Genomic DNA, 25,386 nt, shown 5'->3' with positions numbered 1-25,386 from the left:
CTTGGTATGGGTGTAATCTAAGACTAGGGGACCTGGTATACAGGTATCTCTTATCCAATGGCCTCCCCTTATTTAATACGCTTATCTCTGAAATACTAAGCGGGTATGGGACTAGGCCTACACTACTCCTTTTATGTAATACTTGAGAACACACCCAGCATTCTGTTTGGTTTAAAACCTTACCCACTAATGAGTGGTAATCACTCAAAGGATGTTGGCCGGTAGTTGCCTTACTGGTCGACTGACATCGCTGGATGCATCCTTCTTCCATTTTAGGTTGACAATATCTACAGACACAGTACTCACCAGACAATAAATCATCACATAGCCCTTGAACTACGTTTTCCTCATACCTTTTACCTTCTCCTGTCATGGGTAAAGTGTCAAGCTGGTTTAGGGATTCTACCTCACCCATATCTGGGTCCATTATTACACTGTCAGGATTCCGCTCCGATCGCTCTAGAATGTGGCAGCCACCGAGTATTTTAGGATGAAGAGAAGAACACAGAAAGAAAACAAAGACATATGTGCATAACTGTGAACCTTTTGCTTGGAGTCCTTCCATCATCTCTACCAGGGGACTTGTATTTTGCTCTGCTTCTTAGACCTTTGTTCGCTCAGGTTGCTCGACCTTGGCTGCTTCTCAGTGTTCCCGAAACAATGCTTCTAGCGACACTTCTTCTCTCTCGCTCTCTGCACACTGGGATTCTGGGTTACTGGCTTTCTTGCAGTGGGACGAATGTATCCAAGTCTCTCTCTCTGCGACTTTAATTGATGTAGTGCTGGTCAACAAAACTTGGTACGGTCCTTCCCAACGGTCTATCAAACAACCTGAGCGTAAGAAATTTCGGATCATAACAAAGTCTCCTGGTTTAAGATTATGACAATTCTCGGTAGGCATATCAGGGTTCAGTAAATTCAGCTGCTTTTGTTGCTTCCTTAGCTGTTTGTTTAGCTTTAGGATATACTGTACAGTTAGCTCATTATTACATTTTAGATCATCCTGTGGGTCTATCATGATGTGTGGCTGCCGACCAAACAGTATCTCGAAGGGGGACAGGTTGAGCGGAGTCCTGGGAGTGGTCCTAATGCTATACAACACAATAGGCAGTGCCTCTGGCCATAACAACCCTGTTTCAGCCATAACTTTACCCAATTTGTTCTTAATAGTACCATTCATTCTCTCAACTTTGGCGCTCGCCTGGGGACGATATGGAGTATGAAGTTTACTATTAATCCCCAGGAGTTTACACATGATTTGGAAGACCTCTCCTGTGAAATGAGTGCCTCTGTCACTCTCAATGACCTTTGGGATACCATATCTACAGACAAACTCCTGACATATTTTCTTTGCTGTAAAGGTAGCAGTGTTGGAGGCAGCGGGGAAAGCCTCCACCCAGCTGGAAAACATGTCAACACAAACCAATACATATTTCAAATTTCTACAGGGTGGTAACTGTATGAAGTCGATTTGTATTACCTGGAAAGGGCCTTCTGTAGGAGGGATGTGGGATGGCTCTGTTGGGATGGCTTTTCCAACGTTCTTCCTCAAACAGGTGAGGCATGACATTGCCACTCTACCTGCTTGAGAAGCGAACCCTGGTGCACACCAGTAGGCCTTTACCAGCTTGCACATACCTTCCTTCCCAAGATGTGTCAGCCCATGGGCCGCCTCGGCTAGACTAGGAAGGTATGCTCTGGGGGCCACTGGTTTCCCGTGTCCATCTCTCCAAAGTCCGGTGGACTCTTGGCCACATCCCTTCGACTTCCATACTGCTCTTTCCTGTGGGGAACACAAATTCTGCATGTCTATCAGTTTGGATGTGGATACCATGTTCAGTGTACAAAGGTTGGTGGGATGGGTAAAAATATTTACAGGGCATGCGGCCCTTTTCGCTGCCTCATCAGCGCGGCTGTTACCAAGTGACACCGGGTCTTTCTCTGATGTGTGAGCTTTGCACTTGATAACAGCCACTCTGTCTGGAAGCTGGATAGCTCCCAGAAGTCTCCTAATGTACGTCGCATGCGCCACTGGTGTGCCAGCCGCCGTCATGAAATTTCGGAGGCGCCATAGGGCTCCAAAATCATGGACTACTCCGAAAGCATATCTGGAGTCGGTATATATGTTCACTGATTTCCCTTTAGCCAGTTCACATGCTCTGGTCAGTGCCACCAGTTCCGCTACTTGCGCTGAGTGAGGTGGTCCTAAGGGTTCAGCTTCCACAATACCTTCTCCATCTACTACCGCGTAGCCTGTGCAAAGCTCTCCCGTCTCCGTCTGTCTATGACAGCTACCATCTGTGAATAAGGTTATGTCTACCTCACTTAATGGGCTGTCGCTTATGTCAGGACGTGCTGTGAAGGTCTGATTCAGGTAGGTCATGCAATCATGTTTGTCCTCACTCTCACTAAACTCTGCTTTACCATATTCAGCAACATTTCCATCACCCTCCACCCTTTGTGCCTTGGAGGGCACATGAGGAAGAAATGTGGCTGGGTTTAATGTGTTGCATCTTTTGATGGTAATATTTACTGGGGCCATCAGCGCCAGTTCCCACTTAGTGAACCGTGCTGAGGACACATGACGTGTTTGGGCAGAATTTAGGAGAGCAGAGACAGCATGGGGAGCATGAACAGTTAAATCGTGTCCCAGCACTACGTCCTCACTCTTACTTACTAGTTGTGCTATTGCAGCCACACTTCGTAAGCAAGTTGGGAGTGAGCGTGCTACTGTGTCCAGCTGGCCACTGTAGTACGCTATTGGTCGGTTGGCATCACCATGTTTTTGTACAAGCACTCCTGCCGCACACCCACCTGATTCAGTTCCGTACAGTTCAAAGGGTTTCCCATAATCTGGCATTCCTAGTGCTGGGGCCTTGGTTAGGCTCACCTTTAGTTCCTCGAAAGCCAGCTCAGATTCCTCAGTATGAGAGACCCGATCAGGCTTAGTTGAGGAAACCATCTCTTGCAGTGGTAATGCCAGAATAGAGAATCCTGGGATCCAATTGCGACAGTATCCACACATGCCTAGGAACGTACGGATCTGATGTTGGGTCTGTGGCAGTACCATGTTCTGAATCGCTTGGATTCTGTCGTCGGTGAGGTGTCTCAGCCCTTGGGTAAGACAGTGGCCCAGATATTTAACCCTGGTCTGGCATAATTGCAGCTTATCCTTTGATACTTTATGTCCTGTTTCTGAGAGATGCATCAGTAGCTGTCTAGTGTCATCCACTGATGACTCCAGTGATTCAGAACACAACAATAAGTCATCCACATATTGTATCAGTATCGAACCCCTCATGGGTTGAAAGGATTGCAAACAATCATGCAAGGCCTGGGAGAAGATGCTGGGGCTGTCTATGAACCCCTGGGGGAGTCTTGTCCAGGTATACTGTACTCCTCTGTAAGTAAAGGCGAACAGATACTGGCTGTCAGGATGCAAAGGGACGGAGAAGAATGCTGAACACAAATCAATGACTGTGAAATGTGTACAGTGGGGTGGGATTTGCATGAGGATGACAGCTGGGTTTGGCACTACGGGGAATTGGCTCTCGACTACCTTGTTTACCCCTCTCAAATCCTGCACTAGTCTGTAGCCCCTCCCCCCGCTCTTTTTCACAGGAAAGATGGGACTATTGGCCGTGCTGGAAGTTCTAACTAGGATTTCCTGTTGGAGCAATCGTTGGATCACTGGAAATATTCCTAGCTCAACTTCAGGTTTTAAAGGGTATTGCGGTATTTTTGGGGCTATCCTGCCTTCTTTTAAGCGGATTTCTACTGGAGCTACATTTGCCATCAGCCCAGCATCCTGTCCATCTTTAGTCCAAAGGGAACTCGGTATTTGTGCTGTAATTTCAGCTACCCTAGATGGATTTGATTCTACAACAGTGGAACACAACATTAGCCTCTGAGGACTATCCAGCATATCTTGCACTTCTTGTGTAAGATTTCTAGGAGTGTCCAGAAATACCCCATCGGGGGTGCAATAGATGACACATCCCATTTTGCATAGTAAATCTCTACCCAGGAGGTTAGTCGGGGCCGCTGCAGCCAACAGAAAAGAGTGTTTGGTATGCAGAGGCCCGATTGTAACCTCCGCTGGTTTCGTCAGTGGGTAATGTTGTATTTTTCCTGTTACCCCAATTGCCGCTACTGATTGGTTAGTGAAACCCAAGTGAAGAGGAGTGTTGAGAACAGATCTGGCCGCCCCTGTATCAACCAAAAAGGTTTGTCTTACTCCAGCTATATCAACCTTCACCTGAGGTTCCTCTCCAAGGTGTTGTGTTAGTCTAACTGGCTGTAGGATACAGGTATGACCTGTTTCCTATGGTCTGACCTGGGTTGCCCTTAGCACAGTGTCAGCCATCAGATGGGGAGGAGGCATGTTGCGTGACCTGTCTGTCTCCTCCCATTGTCTAGGGGCTGGGTATCTCCGTGTCTCACCTTTGTGAGATTCCCATTCTCGCTTATGTGTCTGATAACTCCTGTGGTTTCCGAACCTACACTGAGCTGCAATGTGTCCCTCCTTATTGCAGTTGTAACAGATAATTGGCTTTCTACCTGTTTCCCTGGTGTTTCGTTGTTGGTATGCAGCTTTGTTTGGGGCATTAGTAAGGGCTTGGATGCTAACCATCATCAGTTTGTCAGTTTGCAGTTCCCTGTGCTTCTTAATGTTGCGGTCGTGGTCCACAGCAGATTCCCGTAGGGCATCCACTGTCATTCCACGCCAATTTGGGAAAGAGGTTTGGACTCTGGCTCTCAGGTTTTCCCTAAGCCCTTCCACCAGCACAGAGACAATCATCTCCCTCAGGTGGGGGTCGTCCTTAGGCTCGGAGACACCAGTGTACTTTGATACCTCCAGTAAGGCTTTTGTAAAATAATCAGCAGCAGTTTCGCCATCTTTCTGTTTGATGGTGAAAATCTTGCTATATTCTACTGCCGCAGGAAAATATACTCCCAACTGTAAGTTAATCAGGCGTATATTCTCCTGGTTGATCTCATCATTTATCTCCTTGTCCACTTTCAATCCACTATCCTGAATGAATTTCGGGATGTCAATGTGAGTGGGGAGACAGGCCCTCAACATGATTCTCCAATCCTTGTTGGTGGGCTCATCAGAGTTTCCTAGATCCCTTACAAATTTCCGGCACACTGCCAGATCTTTCCTAGGATCAGGGAAATCTGTAATGATGGACCGCAGCTCTAACCGTGTCCATGGGTTTAGCATGGTCATCTTTCTGGTAGGTATCACACCCTCTCTGTCTGCCTTACCATAGGGAACCTCCAGTGTGCGTACAGGGTATGTTTGTACCACATTCGCATTACTGGGACCTGCTTGGGAGTCATTTGTGTCTGTGCTGTGTGGTGCATCATTACCTGAGTCCAATACTATGCTGTTGGCATCAGCCGTCTCCTCCTCCTGTGCTGGGGCCTCAACAGCGGGTTGAGCTTTTCCCTCAATCATATTAATTGCATGAGAGACGGCCAGTGCCAACAGCTGCTCGTTTTCCTCTCGGGTTTCCTTGTAAGGGGATAAAACAGGGTACAAGTTAGTAACAGGTACATTATTACTTAGGTCTTTCTTATGAGACATTAACCCCTTCGGCACATATGGGGGTGGGGGAGCTGATTCTAGTGTGGCAGCGGTTGCATTTGCATTTTTATTGTGGCTGATTGCATCAGGTATTGCCAGACCTCTGGCTCCCCATTGTTCCTGTCCTTCCTTCTGCCACAATTTAAGAATATTTATATGCTTCACTCTCTCCTTACGACTGGAGAGTAGGCATATTTCATCTTTTACTGCCGATAAGATTTCTGGATCGAAGCTACCAACACTGGGAAATTCTAACTTGCTGCCTTGTGTCATTTTTCTCCATTTATTTTGGTAAACAACTGCGAGTTCACCGTGCTTCCTGCACATAATAAAAGCAGCCGATCCTCTTGGCCGGCTTGCTTCCTCCCTATCTTGCACGTTATCACAGCGTGACCCGTTATTACCCATAGTTACAGGAATAAACGTTCACAGCTTAATAGATATCGGTGGGTTATTACTTATCTGAGAGCTCCCCAAACACTCACTTCTACAGCTTCCTAGAACATCCCACAGTCAAGCAGGTGCGAAGGATACGAGGTATTATACTCAATCACCAAGCTCTCAACTAGCAGCGAACTTCTAGCCAACTTGCTTGATGCGGCACAATTTTTCCAGGGTATAACAAACTTGTTTTCCTATACCCCCAAAAATCGGATTTCTAAAGTAGCTAATCGGAAACAAGTGCGTTCCGATATATCTTCTTGTACCCTCCTAGCGGAATTAATTCCACTGAAGGGGCAGTTCCTATGTGTACGTCGGCACGTACACCCTGTCCTAACTGGACCTGTCCTATTACACTGCGCTTGGGTTGTGTCCGTCCCACACCCGTCCGCCTCAGTTCTTTTTCACACTGGGCGCTATTTACACCTAGGTCTTATGCTTATTTTTGAAATATTTCTGTACAGAAAATTTTTCCCAGGCCGGTAGCTTTTCACTAGATTCTTATGCAGGTATAAATCCCTTATAATAAGCTATAGGAATCTATTAAAATAATGCTTGAGTTGCTTGCTTATGAGAAAATGAACAAAAAGAAAACCTTATTTTCTTTTCTTAAATCACCGCTTCATTCGCAGTATATTACTATACTGTTTAAATAAAGCTAGTGGTTTAAATACTGTTCACTTCTTCCTATGTGTGCTGCGTGTGCAGTACCAATGAACAGCCACGTGTGTACGTGCGCTTGTTCACAGGCCGCCGATGAATCGGCCACCCACGTGTTCTATAGTGTATTTGCAAGGTTGCGCTCGGGTTTCGCTATACGCAGTAATTGCGCCTAAATGTGGAATAAATCCCTTAACTCTGTCCGAGAGTTACGTATCAAGATGCGAAATAAATCCCGCACTTAATCCGTAAACCACGTACAAAGATGCGAAACTTTCCCGATGTGGGCACGTGCGCGCGCACCTTGCGTAATACACAATAGACGCTTTACGTTACTGCAAAAGGCCCAGGACTTGTCGCCACGTGGCGGAGTCCCTGTTTTTGCGGTAGCTAACAATAAACAATTATAGTTTTGCACAGAGGGGATCCTCTATGTACTATAATAAACACAGATTCCACGTGTGCGAACCTTATCGCACGTGGTACATATACTATAATAAACAAGCAGCCCAAGACACTATACCCCGTTAAACTACTTGTGGCAGGCAGAAGTACAGTTTACTAAACACTTAGGTATGATATGCTTTAAAACATGTGGCTTTCACTTATTGTACTCCGGGTTCAGCGCTAGCACTTCCCGAACCCCGCACCGCCGCGGACTCGGCCTATCCAGCAATGGAAACAAATAAATACTTCCACCCTTTTGCTGGTATAGGTCGAGTCGCACGCCTGGTACTGAGTTCTGGACTGTGAAACGACCGGGCGAGCACCCCAATTGTTAATGTTGATATGATATGACCAAGGAGACAATAAGTGGAAAGCGCAGGTTACGTAATGTGTCCGTAACCTGCTTACCCGTTATACCTAACTGCGTGCGAACAAAACGTAGCGCAGCGCAGCGTACAGTCTATTGTATGTTATACACCAAGAACCGATACCTTAATAAGAGATCCTTTCGCAGGACTTTGTCTCCAATTGTGCGAATATACCTTAAAGGACAGAGTCCGCAATGTAAGGACAGAGTCCTTAATGTACCTTATCGCTATTATGCGAATAACTAGACACGACCACTGAATAGAAGTAAGGAGGTTAGAACTCCGTAAAAAGATTGTATTAAAGTCCCTAATGGACAAAAGGGGGTTACAGAAATAAGAATAAACAGGTATAACAAGTGATACAATACAATAACAATGAATACTAAACAAACTCTGCTAAGGGGAAAGAATACAAATACAAAACACAATCAGCCAACAATACTTTAAGAATAAATACCGTGAAAATGCAACCGTTTACCGTGGTCATCTAGTATGTGAAAAGCAGTCCGGTCAGAGCTCACTATCGTTCAGGAATGAGCGATAGTCCGGTAGGAAGGTCCAGGGAAAGTAGTTGTGCCGAAGAGACCCTGGCTGCTCTGGGTCGCATATCTTATAGGGTCAGAAGGGGGAGGTCAAAAGGCCATTCTCATTGGCCAGAGATCATATGTCCGGTCCACTGTGATTGGAGGTTAGACGCTGTACCTGGTCTGACCAGGTGCAGGGGAGGGAACTTTAAGAGTCCTTTGTTTGGTGGTTTCGGCGTCAGCAAGGATAAGAACCGGTTTGAGCTAGTTTCCTTTGTTAACTACTTACAACAGAAACTGTCTCTGGAATATGGATTATGTCCATAACTATCGGACAGTGTACATTGCGAAATATTCGCAATGACCGGAATACTTTGCATGATGAGCTGAGCGGAACGATACTAAACACGATACAGACAGATGTGTGCAGGGCTAACTAAGCTATGTGTGGCGTTCTAAACCTTTTAACTATATTTCCTTTCGTGTAAGTGTGTTATTATGAATTTATGTGTGATAGTATGTCTACTCTTCTGGTCCACATTGTCACACATACTCGGGTATGGAAACTTTATTTGCGCAACTCTGCGAACCAAAATGGCGGCCATACTATCACAAAATGGCGTGTGTGTACCTAGACTTCCACACTTTTTTTGTAATATGTCTAGTATGGTCAGGGTTTGCGGGGGGGGGGGGGGCACAGAGGAACAATGTCTATTGATCCCAGCTGAATGTAATGTTGTCAGATTGTGAATTTGGGGCACATTCCCTGTGTCAGGATGTGAATTTGAGGCAAATTCCCAGTCTCAGGATGTGAATTTCGGCTCATTCCACGTATCAGATTGCGAATTTGCGACACATTCCCTGTGTCAGGATGTGAATTTTGGCTCATTCCATGTATCAGATTGTGAATTTGGGGCACATTCCCTGTGTCAGGATGTGAATTTTGGGCACATTCCCTGTGTCAGGATGTGAATTTCGGGCACATTCCCTGTGTTAGGATGTAAATTTTGGCTCATTCCCTGTGTCAGGATGTGAATTTCGGCACATTCCCTGTGTCAGGAAGTGAATTTCGGGCACATTCCCTGTGCCAGGATGTAAATTTCAGCTCATTCCCAGTGTCAGATTGTGAATTTGGGGCACATTCCCTGTGTCAGATTGTGAATTTGGGGCACATTCCCTGTGTCAGATTGTGAATTTCGGCACATTCCCTGTCAGGATGTGAATTTCTGGCACATTCCCTGTGTCCTAATGTTAAATTTTGTCTCAAAACCTGTGTCCTAATGCGAATTTTGGCCTATTCTGTGTGGCATAATGTGTAAGGGGCATATTGCACTGGGAAGGGAATATGTTTTGCACATGGGGAAATGCCGGTAGATCATGGGTAAGTGTATAAAAAGCAGATCCTGGGTTACAAAAGTCCGGCCACCCTTGGGTTAGGTCGAAAGTCAAAAGGTGGTGTTTTTCACAGGTTTTTTTTTTTTTACCCGAATGTCGACATAGTCGACATGGACACAGGTTAAAGTGCACCACGTCCCCTCCCATGGCTCGCTGCGATTGCCATGCTTCAGGCTTGGTGCCTCACTACGCTCGGCACACTATTTTATTCTCCTACCATGCCCTAGTGGATGGTAGGGCATGAAATACCGCCTGTTGGCACATGTCAGCTCAAAAAACAGTGAAAAACCCCAGGTCGACCTAATGACCCTGTCGACCTAATGACCCTGTCGACCTAACCCATGTCGACCTTCCTGCAGGTCAACCTAGACACATGTCAACCTAAATGCATCTCGACCTAATGGTGTCGACCTAATCACTGTCTAACAACTTGCTGGTGACCCAATGACCGTATCCCTCATAAATATGTCCCTGGCGGTTAGTACAGGTTTCACTTAGCCACAACTAGCCATACATCCTGTGCTAAGTAAAATGTATACTGTTTAAGTATTACATGCCTGCCTTTGGCTGTGCTACAACTTGTGGGTAACCATGTACTGTATGTTTATTTCTAGCTACATTTGACGTGATAAGAAAACAAGGACATTTTGGAGATGTTAATGTGTCCTGGAGCGTAAGACCTAATTCAAGTTCCAATGTTTATCCTGCAATCGGCATACTTCAGTTTACAGATGGTGATACGTTTAAAACCATAACAGTTTCATCCATTCCAGATGAGGTAACTATTTGTTGTCATTGTTTTATATACTGGATTACGTGATGGATGGAAAACAGTAACAATAAAGATTTCAAATGTTTAAAACGTATCAATAATTTGTATAATTACAGTGTAATTATTATTTTGCTGCTTTCTTTTTTATACACTTTTGTTATGTTACTACTAACTCCCACTATAGACACCAAGGGTGAGATTTAATAGGATGAGAGATTCAGAAAGTGAGAGATTTGGTGAGAAATCTCCAGTTTTTTTAAAGCAGCAATCATTTACACTGAAATATAAAACTGGTTTTGCAGTGTAAATGATTGCCGCTTTAAAAAAACTGGAGATTTCTCACCAAATCTCTCACTTTCTGAATCTCTCATCCTATTAAATCTCACCCCCAATGTTATTCAATAACTTTTCACCAGTTAATTTTTGCACGTCTGTCTTTATATTGTCTGTTGGCTGTGTATATTTGACATTTATCTAAAACTCAGGTACAATTACTTGTATTCAGACCTGATCGCAGGACAAATTTGTTCTGAAAATGGGCAAAATCATGTGCACTGCAGGTGGGACATATGTAATGTGCAGAAAGGGTTAAGTTTGTACACAAGGTGCGATCTGGCGGCCGCCGATATCGATGACAGGGAGGGAGGGGAGCGGGGGCCCTCATTTCAATCTAGCGGAAATAGTCTTGCCTGCACAGTCTATTTATGCTTTGGATTCCGATGCTGCAGGGCTGCGCATCGGGAACAACTCTAGATCGAATGCGGCTTAATATTGTGGAATTCTGAATGACCTTCTATTCGATTTTGACTATATAGTCAAAATTGAATAGAAAGTTATGGCCTGATTATCTTTGACTCGCTATTAGCGGTATTTCACTGTTTAGCGAGCCATGTAACTCCACCTGCCAGCCTTGCGAATGCCCGCCCCCCTGCCACCCAGCGAATATCCCCACCACACTGGGATTGGATGTTTTGCATCCAATCACAGGGTAGCGTGCGTGCCCAAAAGCATTTGCTGGTCGACGATTTCTACATTGCCCTCAAATCTAGGTCAGTCGCTGACTTAGACTTGCAGCGTCCTGGTCCGAGAACTGAGTGGGCAGTTGACATCCTGTGACATCAGCCACCCGCCTGCATGCGCATGGGCCGCACCCACCATTTTTGTAGGGGAACGCCCCCTGCCTGCCTCCATCACGGCCCCTTTGTGAGTGCCACGGAGACTATGCAAGTCTCCAAAGGCGCCTGCACAAAAGCCCTGCACATGCGCATAAGCAAATATTTGCAGTACTTCAACATCGGTCCCCTGTGCAAACACACGGAGGACCGATCAGATTAGAATCAGCCCCTTAGTCAGAAGCACACGGTGCCTACACAGCATTAGAGTTGGGTGGGGAGTGTTGAAACTGAAATATAAGTTGCATTTAAAATATAAAGCAGCCAGTATTTGCCCTGCACAGAAACAAAATGACTCACCCAAATCTAACTTTCTTTCTGCATGTTATATTTGACCCCTACAGTGCACATGGTTTTGCTCATTTTGAGAACAAATTTGTCCTGTGATCAGGTCTGAATTAGGCCCCATTTTCTGCCGGGCACTGCAGGGCCTAACATTAGAGAAGTGGAAGTCTCATTTTCCTGTTCATCATTCTTGATGTGCTATAGTTCAGAAGCAAAATCTCAGCTTGTTTCACCATTCTAGATCTACCATAGTTCAATGCAGAATAAAATAAAGGTTGTTCTTTGCTGTTTCAAGTAGTGTGATTGGCCAGTGGGAAAAGGGACCCGCTACTTTTAACCAAAAACGGTGTACACTAACTGAATATCTGTTTTTTGGGGGGAAATGCATTTCAGTTAGCCCATTCATTTCAGTGGGGCTTCTACACATTGGCCCTTATTCAGATCTGATCGCAGTACAAATTTGTTCTCAGAATGGGTAAAACCATGAGCACTACAGGTGGGGCAGATGTAACATGTATAGAGAGAGTTAGATGTGGGTAAGTTATTTTGTTTCTGTGCAGGGTAAATACTGGCTGCATTATTTTTACACTGCAATTTAGATTTCAGTTTCAACACACCCCACCCAAATTGAACTCTCTCTGCACATGTTACATCTGCTCCACCTGCAGTGCACATGGTTTTGCCCATTTTAAGAACAAATTTGTACTGCGATGAAATCTGACTAATAATATACATGCAGTGAACCCCTTTGAAATTAATAGGATATTGAAGCGAATGGAAACATTTTAAAATATTCCTGGCAAATCACATTTTTTAATCCATTACAATACAGTGCATTAATTTGCCTGAATTTGAAAGATACATGTGACACATAAAATTCGAGACAATGAATTAAAACGTTTTCCTGATTTTGGATAAAGGTAGAAAGATGGAAAAATCCACCGGTATTAATGAGCAACTTATTTTTTTTTGGATTGCTTTTTTTAAATTATTTAAAACTATCATTTTCCATATTTCATATGGTAGATTCCAGAGGAGGATGAAGTATTCACCATTACACTTTTTAATCCCACCGGTGATGCCAGGATTGGAGATGTTATTACCGCCATACTAAAAATTAATAAAAATGATGATGCAGTTTTTATTGCAGGTACGTTAATATAGCCACATATAATATTGTATTGGGTTTTAAAACAACAACCATATACTAAGGGGGGTATTAAATCTGTAAGTCATGGCGGTCGAGCTTGCTTGACCGCCGTGACCCTGTCCCGTTCTCGTTCAGCACGACCAAGAACACGCAAGTGGGATTCAATGTCCCGCCTGTAGTGGGACGAGAAGGGGGTGTGGCCACAAGTTGCGGCCGGGAAGCGATGAGCTGCAGCCGGCAGCTTGTGAAGTCGGGCTCGTTCTGCCGAGATAAGCTGCTCAGTGCTGTCGGGGAAGACAGCATTGAATAGGGCCCGACGGCCATCTCCCCCGTGGAGAGATGGTCGCCGTATGACAATTATTGTTGTTATTATTATTATACTTTATTTATGCAATTATTGTTATTATGATTTATTTATATGATGCCACAAGGATTCCACAGCATATAACAAAGTACACAAACAGCAATACAAGAAAACATGAACTTACAGTACAATAATGGACAATGTAGGACAAGTACATGGTATATAAACATTGCTGCACCAGCAGACATGACACTGAAATGAGCGTCATGGAGGCAGAAAACAGGGGTTAGATTCCATTATAGGGAGCATGGAATAGATGATACACTAAGTGAGAGAAGAAAAGAAGAGAAGGCTCTGCTGGTAATAGCTTACATTATAAAGGGATGGGGCAGATAGGCAGGGGTGATACAGGTGGGGTAGACAGTGAGCATGGAATATAGGGTTAGGGTAAGAGATGGTTGGGTTTGAGGAAGAAGTTGGTCTTGAGAGTCCATTTGAAGTTTTGTAGAGAGTAAGGGATGTGTAGAATTCCAGAAATAGTGAGAAGCACAAGCAAAATCTTGGAAGTGGGAGTGGGAGAAGGCATCAGTAGGCAGGAGAGGTGGCATGAATTTTTGGAGTGAAGAGTATGGACCGGAGTGTTAAAGGAGATACGGTCAGAGATGTGGAGTGCGTGAGAACTTTGTGAGTGTGAGAACCTTGAATTAGATTCTGAAGGGGAAGGGAGCCAGTGTAGAGCTTGTAAGTGAGTGATGGTAGCCGTAGTATGCTTGGAGAGGATGGTGAGTTGGGCAACAGCTTTGAGTAGAGAGAGGTGATTGTCAGGGAGGCCAGATAGGAAGAGTTTACAGTTGTCCAATCTGGAGATGACTAGTGAGTGGATGTCTTAGTATCATCCAGGTTGATAAAGGGTCTGATCCTAGAAATATTTTTGATAAGAGATGGCAGGACTGTGAAAGGTACTAAATGATAGGTCAAGTATAACCCAAGACAGTGACTTGGGGCTAGAGGTGATAGTAGTGCCATCAATAGATAATTCAATTGTGGGAGATGCGGGAGGGTGGGAAGATGATCAGCTTAGTCTTAGACATGTTAAGTTTAAAAAAGCCCTGGGGCATCCAGTAAGAGATAGCAGAGAGACAGTTGGAGATACTAGTGAGAAGAGAGGGGGGAGAGTTATGAGGAGGAAAGGTAGATCTGGGTATCATCAGCATAGAGAGGATATGGCAATGTAGTCATTGGTTTAAATCGCATGTCTGTTCATTGGTAGAGCAATTCAATTTCTTATTGGAGCTTGTATTCGATTTGCTAGGTGAGGAAAGTGGCTAATAAAGCAAATGTAAAACTCACAGAACCATACTGTATATAAGTCTCGGAAAGGATTCCAGTTGTATCTGAATGAATCTAACTTAAAGTCATTCCTAGCCTAATATGTGTAGCGGATCTTTTTCAACGTCAGCACAAAGCAATAGTATCACATTAATAAATAACATGTCACGTCTGTAATACATCTATACTGTATTTCATGCATTTCAACACTCATTTTCTTTGCATAACAGATCCAGTTGTGGTTTGGGTTGATGAAGGCCAGGTTGCAAATTTTACCATTGTGCGCAATGGATCTGCTGATTATGTATCTTCAGTCACATATGTCACTGTCAGTGGTACAGCGGAAGCTGAGGATGGAGATTTTACTGCCATTCCTGGAGACAGCTTGGTGTTTGAAGTTGGACAAAGATCGCTGAGTATATCAGTGTATACAAAAGAAGATGACATACCAGAGACAGATGAATCCTTTTATCTACTGCTCCTCAATTGTACAGGTTAGATGTACTGCTGAAGTTATCAATTATTTATATTTAGCATACATTATGTTTCCTTGCAATGATGACAATATTCCAAATCAGCCTAAATTCTGCCCTTCAGCTACAGTAAGTACCTTAAGTGCTTATATCTTCACTTTAGTCATACAAGTAGACAGAAATGATCAAATATTACATTTTGTAATTAAAAACATGGTTATGGATGAGTGACAGTTTGTCAGTTTTCCAGCATTTCCAAGCAAATGGTCAACTGTCATTTGCTCTCATCCATAACCATTTTTTTGTTCCAACCAACCAGATCTGAAGATAAATCTCTGTGTGTATGGCCACCTTAAGTCTTTCCAACCAAACATCTGACCTTCACTACACAGGATTGTGAATGCATGTATGCCTCCATCATAGGAGACTTCTGAGAGCTTCAGAAAACAACAGTTGATGCTCAACAGGCAGGAAAAAGTTCTAAACCTGCTTCTCAAGACTCAACAAATACCCGTCATTTAGAGAATTGGACAAATTTTAGTAATGCTGTTACTTTTCCCAGGAGTTGTCGTCATACAAAAAAAAATCACTTTAAAGCAAGACATTTTATAATGTTTATGGAGATCATAAAGCCCCAGGGTAATGTTAAAAAAATATCTAAGCCTCTGTTGCACTGACCAACAAATTTCCCCTAGGGGAACAAAGGCTCTGTTTTGGGTCAAACTTTCCAAGTGGGGGAGTCGTTACCACTTAGGCTAGATCTATGTGATGTGGTCACGTAGTCGGCATATCATCGCCATCCAGTGACCGCAGGGAGATTTCCCACAACAGAGTGCCAAATGATGCAATAGCGGTCATGTTCACAAACTTTCGATCACCACTGTAAAAGAGCTGGAACCTTCATACAATACTTTATATCTCCATGTATTCAGTACATTGAATGGTTGAGGATTCTTGTACTTACCACTAAACCTACACTTGTATACTGTATCGTGAAATTGTGCACACGCATATTGTACATTATGGCTCTAAGTAACGATGCAACTTGGTTTGTCAATTAACGTGATGTTACTTTAGCATACAGCAGGTTTTTTTTTTAATTAATATATAAAAATAACTCAAGTTTTCTGTTATGATTTTTGCCAAACATGAAAAAAAAAAAAACATGTATTGTCATAGATCTGTATAAATATCATATTGATATATCATATTGATATAAAAAAACAATATTTCTTCCTCAGGAGACACTGTAGTGAGTGGAAACACCAATGCTACAATTATTATTAAAGCTAATGATGACCCCAATGGGATATTTCATATTGAACCCATTGACAAAACAGTAGAAGAAGGTGGATATAATCGCTTCAAGTAAGATCACTGAAATTGTATTTATAAATTGTTATTAGGCTTTTTTTGTTCTTGTATGTAAGAGTTAGTCCTGTTGTTTGTGGTCAATAAATAAAGCATTATTATAAATGGTGATAAAATAATACAGTAGTTATATAATTATATATTAAGAAATATGACAATGTTCCACACAAATAGTATAAAAACTTGAATAATCAAATATTGAGGTGTTGAGATAACTACGGTGATTAAAGCCCCATGCACACAAGTGATATTGTTCACAATATGGCTCAGAAAGAGCTTTCTGAGCCATATTGTGGACAATATCCCCTCGTGTGTACGCTGCCTGTCATTAACGATGCACACTCCCACGCGTCGTTAATGAACTGCTCCCTCATCCAAGCATATCTGGACGAAAGAGGTCATCTATAATGATGTGGCATGGCCATCACTCGCCCCGTCCTCACCTCGGAGCCGGCATTGCCACTTTTTATGCACTTGCCGATGCCTGCCACCCCCCCCCCCCACTGGGTCCCCAAAAGCGCCAATATCGGTGGCCGGTGACATCGGGTTGGGAAAGTTAAAAACTATGGACAAGGGCCAGCTTATTATACTCAGATCTGCCTTACCAAGATCTGGCTTTCCATTAAGCATAAGAAAGAGGAAGTAAAGGGGGAAAGCAATAATGAAGAAGTTGACGGGATTACAAGTACAATGTGTAGGGGTGAATCAAAGGAAGCAAGTCAGAGGGTAGGAAAGCAAGTACGAATAGAGGAGGGACTAAAGTTGGAAAGGGATGGAAAGGTTTTTCATTTTAAACTCATCATTCCTATAATATACATTTATATGTTGCTGGTCTTTTGTGTCTTTTATATTCATCATGTTTTATTTTACAGGGTGGTGAGAGAAAGAGGCCATTTTGGCAACGTTTTCATACATTGGCAGATTTTGCAGAATGGTTCAGGCTTACAACCAGGCCAGGAGTTTTCTGAATCATGGGGTATTATTTTGTTCAGTGATAAAGAAGAATTTAAATATATTATTCTCAATGCTGTTTCTGACAAAACTCCAGAGTTCAATGAGTTTTACACATTAAAATTGGTGAATATTTCAGGTATGTATTTCATCACTGTAAACTATATTAATACATTTTGTACATACTTTAGAGCCATCTTATTTGAAGTTTATAATTTAAAGACTCTTTCTTTATTACATCTAAACTGTGGCTTGACCAACTGTAGCATTTTTTATTTCTCTGTTAAGTAGAGAAAATAAAATAGTGCGTCTCAAAGTAACTTTTAACACAGTTTTTACAGCATAGAACACCGTGTGTAAATGGGAATACAGTCCAGGGAACAATTTCATGGTCCATCTGCTCTAATGCTCTGTACAATCGCTCTATACATTTTGTGATAAATGAAAGAAATGCAGTACTGAGGGCTGCCTAAAAGCATTCTTATGTGAACCTTGACTATCCTATTCATTAACATAAACTTTTCTCATTTCCCCTGTGTTCTGCCCATTTCACTCCTTTTTATGTTATTTATGTTAAGATAAGTAATTTCTGCAGTGGCTACATATGAAAGGAGTAATTCCTACCTGTATACAATATAATTAGGACCAGTGGCAGTTTTTACCTATGGGCTGCAGCCCCCCGCCCCCCCAGGTAAAATCCGCCACTGTTCCCTGCCTAAGCTAACCCAGTCTGTGAGGCTGCTCTAGCTTCAATGTGACTGGCAATGACTTCCTATTGGAAGTCCAAACTGCCAGTCACCCAAGGCAGTCCCATTGGGAGGTGTTCCCTTCCTCTGAGACACCTCTACATGGGCTGCTGATTGGCAGCCCATAAAAACCGAGTTCCGCGCATGCGCAGTACGAGGATGATACTGCGCATGCAGCAGACCCAAGACCCAGAATATGCCTCTAGGGGCTGTTGCAATAGCAGCCCATAGAGGCTGGGGGCCGGCGCATGTGCAGTACCGAATTGGCATATGGTAACTGGGTGAGCATAATATATGATCCACAGGGGATAATGCCAACTTGAATCAGTGACTTGTTTTGCTGCAGCTCTCCTCTCCCACCTGATGTATTGAAATACATTTAATTTAGTTCCTTACCCCTCGTGTCTCATTTTAATTTACTTTGTAAAATGAAATCTCATGTAAGTAATTATACCAGTTAATTTGGTGCATGACTGCAGATAATCCCCTCTGCATCACATAAATCCCCATAGCCCATTTGTGTTCATCGCCCTTTTCTACAATGAGCTCCTCTGGTAAAGTTGTGTCTGAGCAAATCCATATGCTGCTGTGTGCTAGCAGGTGCAATGTGAAGGGGACATGGCCATTAGGTCGAACCTATTTACAGTGGGTCTACATCAGGCATGTCCAAACTGTGGCCCTCCAGCTGTTGTGAAACTACACATCCCAGCATGCCTTGCTGTAGTTTTAGCATTCCCTAATAGCAAAACTGTGGCAAGGCATGATGGGACTTGTAGTTGCACAACAGCCGGAGGGCCATAGTTTGGACATGCCTGGTCTACATGCATTGGGTCGACCACTGAAGGTCTGTATGGCTTAGGTCAACACATGAAATAGGTCAACATGGCTAAGGTCGACACAAGCATTAAGTCAACAATGGGAAAGTGGACAGTCAAGAGGTGGACATGAGTTTTTCACTTTTTCGAGCCGACTTGTGCCGACAGGCGGTATATCATGCTCCACTAGGGCATGGAGGAAGAATAGCATAGTGTTCCGAGAGAAGCGAGGCGCCATGCCCAAAGCACGGCGAGCGCAGGATGCCATGCGAGGGACGCTGTACACTTTGACGGTGTCCATGTTGACTGTGATGACATTCGGGACAAAAAAAGTTAAACACTCATGTCGAACTTTTGACTGTCGACCTTCCCATTGTCCACCTAATGCTTGTGTCAATCTTCCAACCCTGTTGACCTTAGCCATGTTGTCCTTCAGTGGTCGACCCAATGCATGTCGGCTTTTGCAGTGTGGTATCATTGTGTAAATGCACCTCATTATGGGGCAGATTTATTACACTCAGGGAAGTGATAAAGTATCTGGTTTTTTTTTTTATCACCGGCCAATCAGCTCTAACTGTGAAGTTACAGGCTTGGTTTAAAAATGACAGGTAGGAGCTGATTGGTTGGTGATAAAAACCAGACACTTTATCACTTCACCAAGCTTAATACATCTGCCCCTACAGAGCTCATTAAGAATTGGATGTAAATGCACGTTGCTGCTTTTCCTCCACACTGACCCATTGGCCATGTGCGTCTTTAGCCCTGGCAACTTGCCCACATTTTAGAATTATGGCTGTCTGCACCATGAAGACCGGGACAAGGGTTGGAGGGGGCAACATATATGCAGTCTTGAATTATACAGGTGCTGGAGAATTATCAATTAGGTTTGGAACAAGTAATCTTTCATGCATGGTTTTTACACAGGTGGGTTTCCAGGTCCAGGTGGTCAACTGGCAGAGACAAACCTGAATGTCACAGTAATGATCCCCTTTAATGATGACCCATTTGGAGTGTTTGTAATTGGCCCAGAGAGTCAGAAACGTGAGGTAGCGGAAGATGTGCTATCAGAAGATGACATGAACTACGTGACCAACATTTCAGTGTGGAGACATCAGGGAACCTTTGGAGATGTCCGCGTTGGCTGGGAAATTTATTCCAACACCTTTAAATCTGGCCTCCCTCCAATGCTGGACCTGTTGCTCGTTGCTACATTCCCCCCATCCGTGCAGTTGCAGCCCCACATGCGACGGCACCACAGTGGGACGGATGCCTTGTTTTTCAGCGGCAATGAAGGTGCATTTGGAGTTATTGATTCCCACTATTTTCAGAATATGAATAACACCCTAACAAATTTTACTTTCTCTGCATGGACAATACCATACACAAACACTAATGGATTTATAATATCCAAGGATAATGATAATGGAACAATGTATTACGGTGTGAAAGTGGAAACAAATGACTCTTATATAATGGTAATGCTTTTTTATGTGACCTATGGATCCAACAGTACGTATTTTGCCAAGGCCGGAGTTCCTAAATTCATGCAGCAAAATGCTTGGACCCACATTCTAATAACATTAGATGATGGATTTATAGAGTTTTATATCGATGGAATCCCGGTCCCCGGCGGAATGAAGAGCCTGAAAGGAGAAGGAATCGTTAATGGTGAGTTGAGTTTATTTAGCATTAAGCATGAAACAAATCTGATGAGAGGATGATGTTTACTAATGTTCCACCTTTCTTAAAACCATGTTGCATTGCAGGTGGGACCGTGGGAGAAACGTAAAATGCATTTAGAGAGGTTTAGATTTGTTAAAGGCAAAAATTTAAAAATAAAGCTATTCAACATTTGTGGGTTACTTTCAAAAGCAGCCAGCATTCCAATATGGTTTGTCCATCCTAGGATTTCTGTATGAATTAATGCAAATGACCCAAGTCCTGTGTCCGGGACCCTGCACCAGATGATGGCCATGTAGTTGAGACCCGAGAATTGGTTGGCTTACTACATCCGGAAAATCCCCGGGTCACATTTTTAAAAGTGGCATTTCCTGCTTCTTTATTTTTTTGCTTTGCAACCAACTTAAGCTGCCCATACACGCCCCGATACGGGCGTGCGTTGTGGGCTTAAATAGCACGGATCACATCACATTGCATTGCATGTGCATGCGTTGTGCATGCAATGCGATGCAAGATGATGAGAACTAAGTACAAAAAGTATGTGCAAGCACATACTTTCTGTACTGTGCGATGAGGTGCCGCGGGTGCGCACACCTCAAAGCACAGAACGCACAGCCCGGCATCGCAGCGTGTATGGGCTGCATTAGAATCAGACCTATATCATTTAGCCATTAATTATATGTTTTATTAGCACAAGATTTATTTGTATGAGATTTTGGACTTAAACGTCATAAAATACCGTATTTTACTGAAATACTGACAATCAACTTATTTAAAATGGCTAAAAAGCATTCATAAAAGTAAAAAGAAATTCTCAACTAGAAAAATCGATATTTTTCGGGTTTGCTCATTTTTTAAATGATAATATATTGCAGAACGTCTGTTGTTTCATTATAGATTTGATAAGATCCAGTACTGGGTAGCTTATTTTCCTATGCCAACAATTTAAACGACTTGCATCATGGACCGAAATAGTAAACGATATCGACCGCGGGTGGGTGAATTAAGCATACACACTGAAAAATATTAGTAAACAATATCATTCAGCGGCCTCACTGGGACCCGATGAACATGAGGCTCAAAACCTATATAGCCATTATCGACCTAATTATTCAGTCAACGGGGGCTTTAATGATGCGCGGGTCCACGCAGCATTAATGATAATGAGTGTACACACTCGATGATGTCTTTTAAAATGTCATCTAGTTTGTATGGGGCTTTACTCTCAGATCCTCTTATACATGACACAGTGGAAAATTCATAGCAATTTTGCTTTACAGTGATTTTTAGTTGAATAAACAAGTTAGGCGGTATAGTATATATTTAAGCTAATTAATAATAACATTTGACTGTGCTAAGTACCTATAAAATAAACAATAAAAGTTGCTCTAAATAAAAGAGTGACTAATAATACTCAGAAATGCATATGTAAAATTATGGAGTGCATCTGACATTGAGACATTTGCTGGTCAAGTTCATTAAGTGTGAGCTAAGCAATGTACCCCAATCTCATCTTGGACATGGGCAAACACAGGCTTTCTGTAGGGGAATTTCCATATACATACCGCCCAACTTTGAGGAGGGAGGAGGAGGAATGCTGGTGCGCAGCAGAGACGCCCACAAAATTTTGGAGGCGTGACCTAACGGGAAGGGGGCATGGCCTATACTTGCAATGCTCCCACGAGGCCACGCCACCAGTTTCCCCGCTGTGGAGTCATGAATAGACGCTGTGCGCTTGTGCACAGCGTCTATTCACTGGGGACAGGGGGGACTTACTTATGAAGAGAATTGATTTTAAATAATCAATTTTTCATGGGGGAAGACTTTTAAAGTGAGCACAGAATATATCCTGTCCATAAGTACATTAAAGAACATTGCAGGCATCCACTTTTTCTCCATGAGAGGCCCTTTAGATTAGATGGTTGCGATATTTAAAGAAAAACCCCAAATTACTGATTTTCAATAAAACATGTCATTTTCTGATAATAAGCCAGTGAATATTTAGAGGGGTATCCAATTACCTCAGTTAAATCATTGGAAACCTAAAACTATCCCTATTTTTCACAATGTCCCGCTGCAGTGAAACCTTTGTGATTTCGGCTACCGCAGCTACTTTTGGGGATTTCACTTCACCTGCAAAAACCCTGCTAAGCCGGCTATTTGGATAGTCGCTGGTGATCGTGGGTAATTGGATATTGGCCAGAGTGCTGATTTGCCATGTCCATTGTAACTGAGTTGTTTCCTTTGTCAGGTCCAGGAACCTTACGTGTTGGTGCAGGGGAGAGTGGTGGAAGCAGATACACCGGCTTGCTGCAAGATGTTAGACTCTATGAACAGAGATTGTCCCGAACAGAAATCGCTGAACTTCATGCGACAGCAGCAAAGAATGATCTGCAGCCAATATCTGGGTATTTGGAATACAGACAAGGAGAGATACATAAGTCTTTCATTATATCTGCACGGGATGATAGTGAGGAAGAAGGAGAGGAACTGTTCATGCTAAAACTAGTTTCTGTATTTGGGGGAGCAAGGATTCCAGAGGAGAACACAACAGCAACAATAAGGATCCAGAAAAGTGATAACGCCAATGGTTTATTTGGCTTCACTGGACCCTGTATTCCCCAGGTGAGCAATACCAGTGACTGATAGGGAGGAGTTGGATTAGTGGCCCTACTCAGGGGGTTATTCTGATTCACTCGGAAAGGCACAATCACTCTCTAATGGACAAAACCATATGCACTGCAGGTGGGGCTGATGTAACATGTGCAGAGAGAGTTAGATTTGGGTGTTTTATTGTTTCTGTGCAGAGTAAATACTGGCTGCTTTATTTTTACACTGCAATATCGATATCAGTTTGAAGTACACCCCCACACAAATCCAACTCTCTCTGCACATGTTACATCAGCCCCACCTGCAGTGCATATGGTTTTGTCCATTAGAGAGTGATTGTGCCTTTCCGAGTGAATCAGAATAACCCCCATAGTGATGTTTGGATGCATACAGTACATCACAGGATGCAAAGGAAAATTAGTGGTCATTCCGACAGCAATTAGTGGCCTTTGCTGCTAAATAAACAAAATGCAAAAGGTGACTGATATTGATGCTAAATATGAGACTTATCATTTAATTTTATTGTCTGCTGGAGAACTTAATGTTTTCAGCTGTTACTTATCAATTGATTTAGCAACGTCTATTATGTTAATATACTGTATACTGTATTTGCTATGTTTGGAGACAGGTGTTTCTCTAGCCATGCACACCAAATCTGGCTTATCTGCTTTTTAAACCTACCCCTTATGTAGGAATGCACTAAGGGGACTGGGGCATACACTTGGCAGGGCTAGAACTGTCACAATAGAGAAAACTCAGATTGCTTTACCCAGCAGGACACTGGGCTCTATATACTAAGAATGGAACGTATGGAATAGTATGCTGCGCTAGTGTTGGAAAGCTGTTCGGCATGGAATTTGATATATGAATTTGGAGCTGGACCGAGCCCTGGTGTTTGCGGTGCTGAAAGAGGAAATTAGTTTAATAAAGAAAAAAATGAAAAATAATAAATAAAACTAAAAAAACATAAAATAAAATAAATAACGGCAGTCATTTACAACATACTTGCCTACTTTGAAATTTTATTCTCCAGGAGATGCCCAGAGAGGAAAAGCAGATGGGCAGTGGAGGGGATGGGACCACTAGGCCTTGCCCCTAAATGCCATGATTGTCTAAATGGGCGGTGAAACAATGACACAATTGGAATAAAATTGCGTCATTAAGCCCCATCCCCTCCGTGAGGTATACAGAGATGTTGTAATAACCTCCACATTCTGTGCACTTCAAGGGTGCCTACTCTTCCAGGGGAGTGGAGGATTACCCCCAAAAAAACACATGTTTTCCACAGAAACCGGATAAATAATGTATTTGGAGCAGAGGTTTAGAAGTTCTGGTGGTGACTTAGGCAGTGGTTATATCTATCCCTAACCTAACCTACACAGAGGTAAACCTAAGGATGATGGCTGATTCTGTAATATGAAGTGCCACACATCCGGGGGAGGGGGGAGGGAGGGGGGGATGATGTCAGACACTGGAGATTGTGCATGGTTTTGGTCCTGCTTCTTACCAGTGGTGCCTACTCCTGAATTTAGGCAGGGCCACCTCTGCCAGGGTTGGAGCGGCACAGCCAGCTGATTGCAGCTGGAGCCCCAGGTGGCAACTGGGTAGAAGCCAATCAGAGCTCGTGGTTCTACCATCCCATTGTAGCAGTTCCTGATTGGCTGACGATCCGCACGTTCTGATTGGCCCTTGATTGAGTCTGTACTCTGTTTTGAAATGTTACTGGTGCTATCTCTGCCTGGCTGTCACCCGGTGCTCCAGCTACAATCAGCTAGTGGTAACAATCCACAGCATTGCCGTCTGGGCCCCCTCTCTGTTTGGACCCAGGACACCAGGCCACACAGTACCCTCCTTATGACATACTTGATGAATAAATGACCCCTTCTTGTAGTACTTGTATAAGCATAAACCTGTGCTGTATTCCCTTGTGAAAAAGTTAGGTTGACGTAAAGTCTTTGTGCTTCTAGTCCTCAGTGGAAGGTTCTACCATCTCATGTGTTGTGGAACGCACCAGAGGAGCATTAGACACCGTGTATCTCTTCTACAGCATTGTCCAGACAGACTCTGGCAGCACTAATCACTCAGTGACTGATTTTACTAACAGCAAAGGAAATATTACTTTTTTGCCCATGCAGAGATCACAGGTATGTACACATCTTATGACAGAAGCAGTAATCGTGCATTGCAGGGTATAGCAAGGCTCTGACATCAGTACCTTTATATTTGGCTTCTTTCTGGGACCTTTAATTCTTTACTATAACTGTAATTTTAGATATAACCTACCACCATTGTATTGTGGT

The 25,386-nt window shown here is 43.2% G+C and overlaps 1 protein-coding gene across 4 annotated transcripts in view; it reads left to right on the top strand.

Moving 5' to 3' along the window:
* ADGRV1 (adhesion G protein-coupled receptor V1) overlaps positions 1–25,386 on the top strand; it is a 461,586-nt gene that overhangs the window by 92,471 nt on the left and 343,729 nt on the right. For all 4 annotated transcript variants that reach the window (XM_083151800.1, XM_083151798.1, XM_083151797.1 and 1 more), the window contains 8 exons: positions 10,043–10,206; positions 12,684–12,807; positions 14,671–14,934; positions 16,155–16,281; positions 17,157–17,374; positions 19,721–20,464; positions 22,728–23,101; positions 25,054–25,230. In XM_083151800.1, the coding sequence (XP_083007926.1) occupies positions 10,043–10,206; positions 12,684–12,807; positions 14,671–14,934; positions 16,155–16,281; positions 17,157–17,374; positions 19,721–20,464; positions 22,728–23,101; positions 25,054–25,230 (2,192 nt within the window). The remainder of the gene's footprint in view (positions 1–10,042; positions 10,207–12,683; positions 12,808–14,670; positions 14,935–16,154; positions 16,282–17,156; positions 17,375–19,720; positions 20,465–22,727; positions 23,102–25,053; positions 25,231–25,386) is intronic.

This window comes from Crinia signifera, chromosome 1, assembly GCF_055691185.1.
Source record: "Crinia signifera chromosome 1, ASM5569118v1, whole genome shotgun sequence".
Classification (NCBI taxonomy): domain Eukaryota; kingdom Metazoa; phylum Chordata; class Amphibia; order Anura; family Myobatrachidae; genus Crinia; species Crinia signifera.
This window is presented reverse-complemented; position numbering and strand designations above follow the sequence as displayed.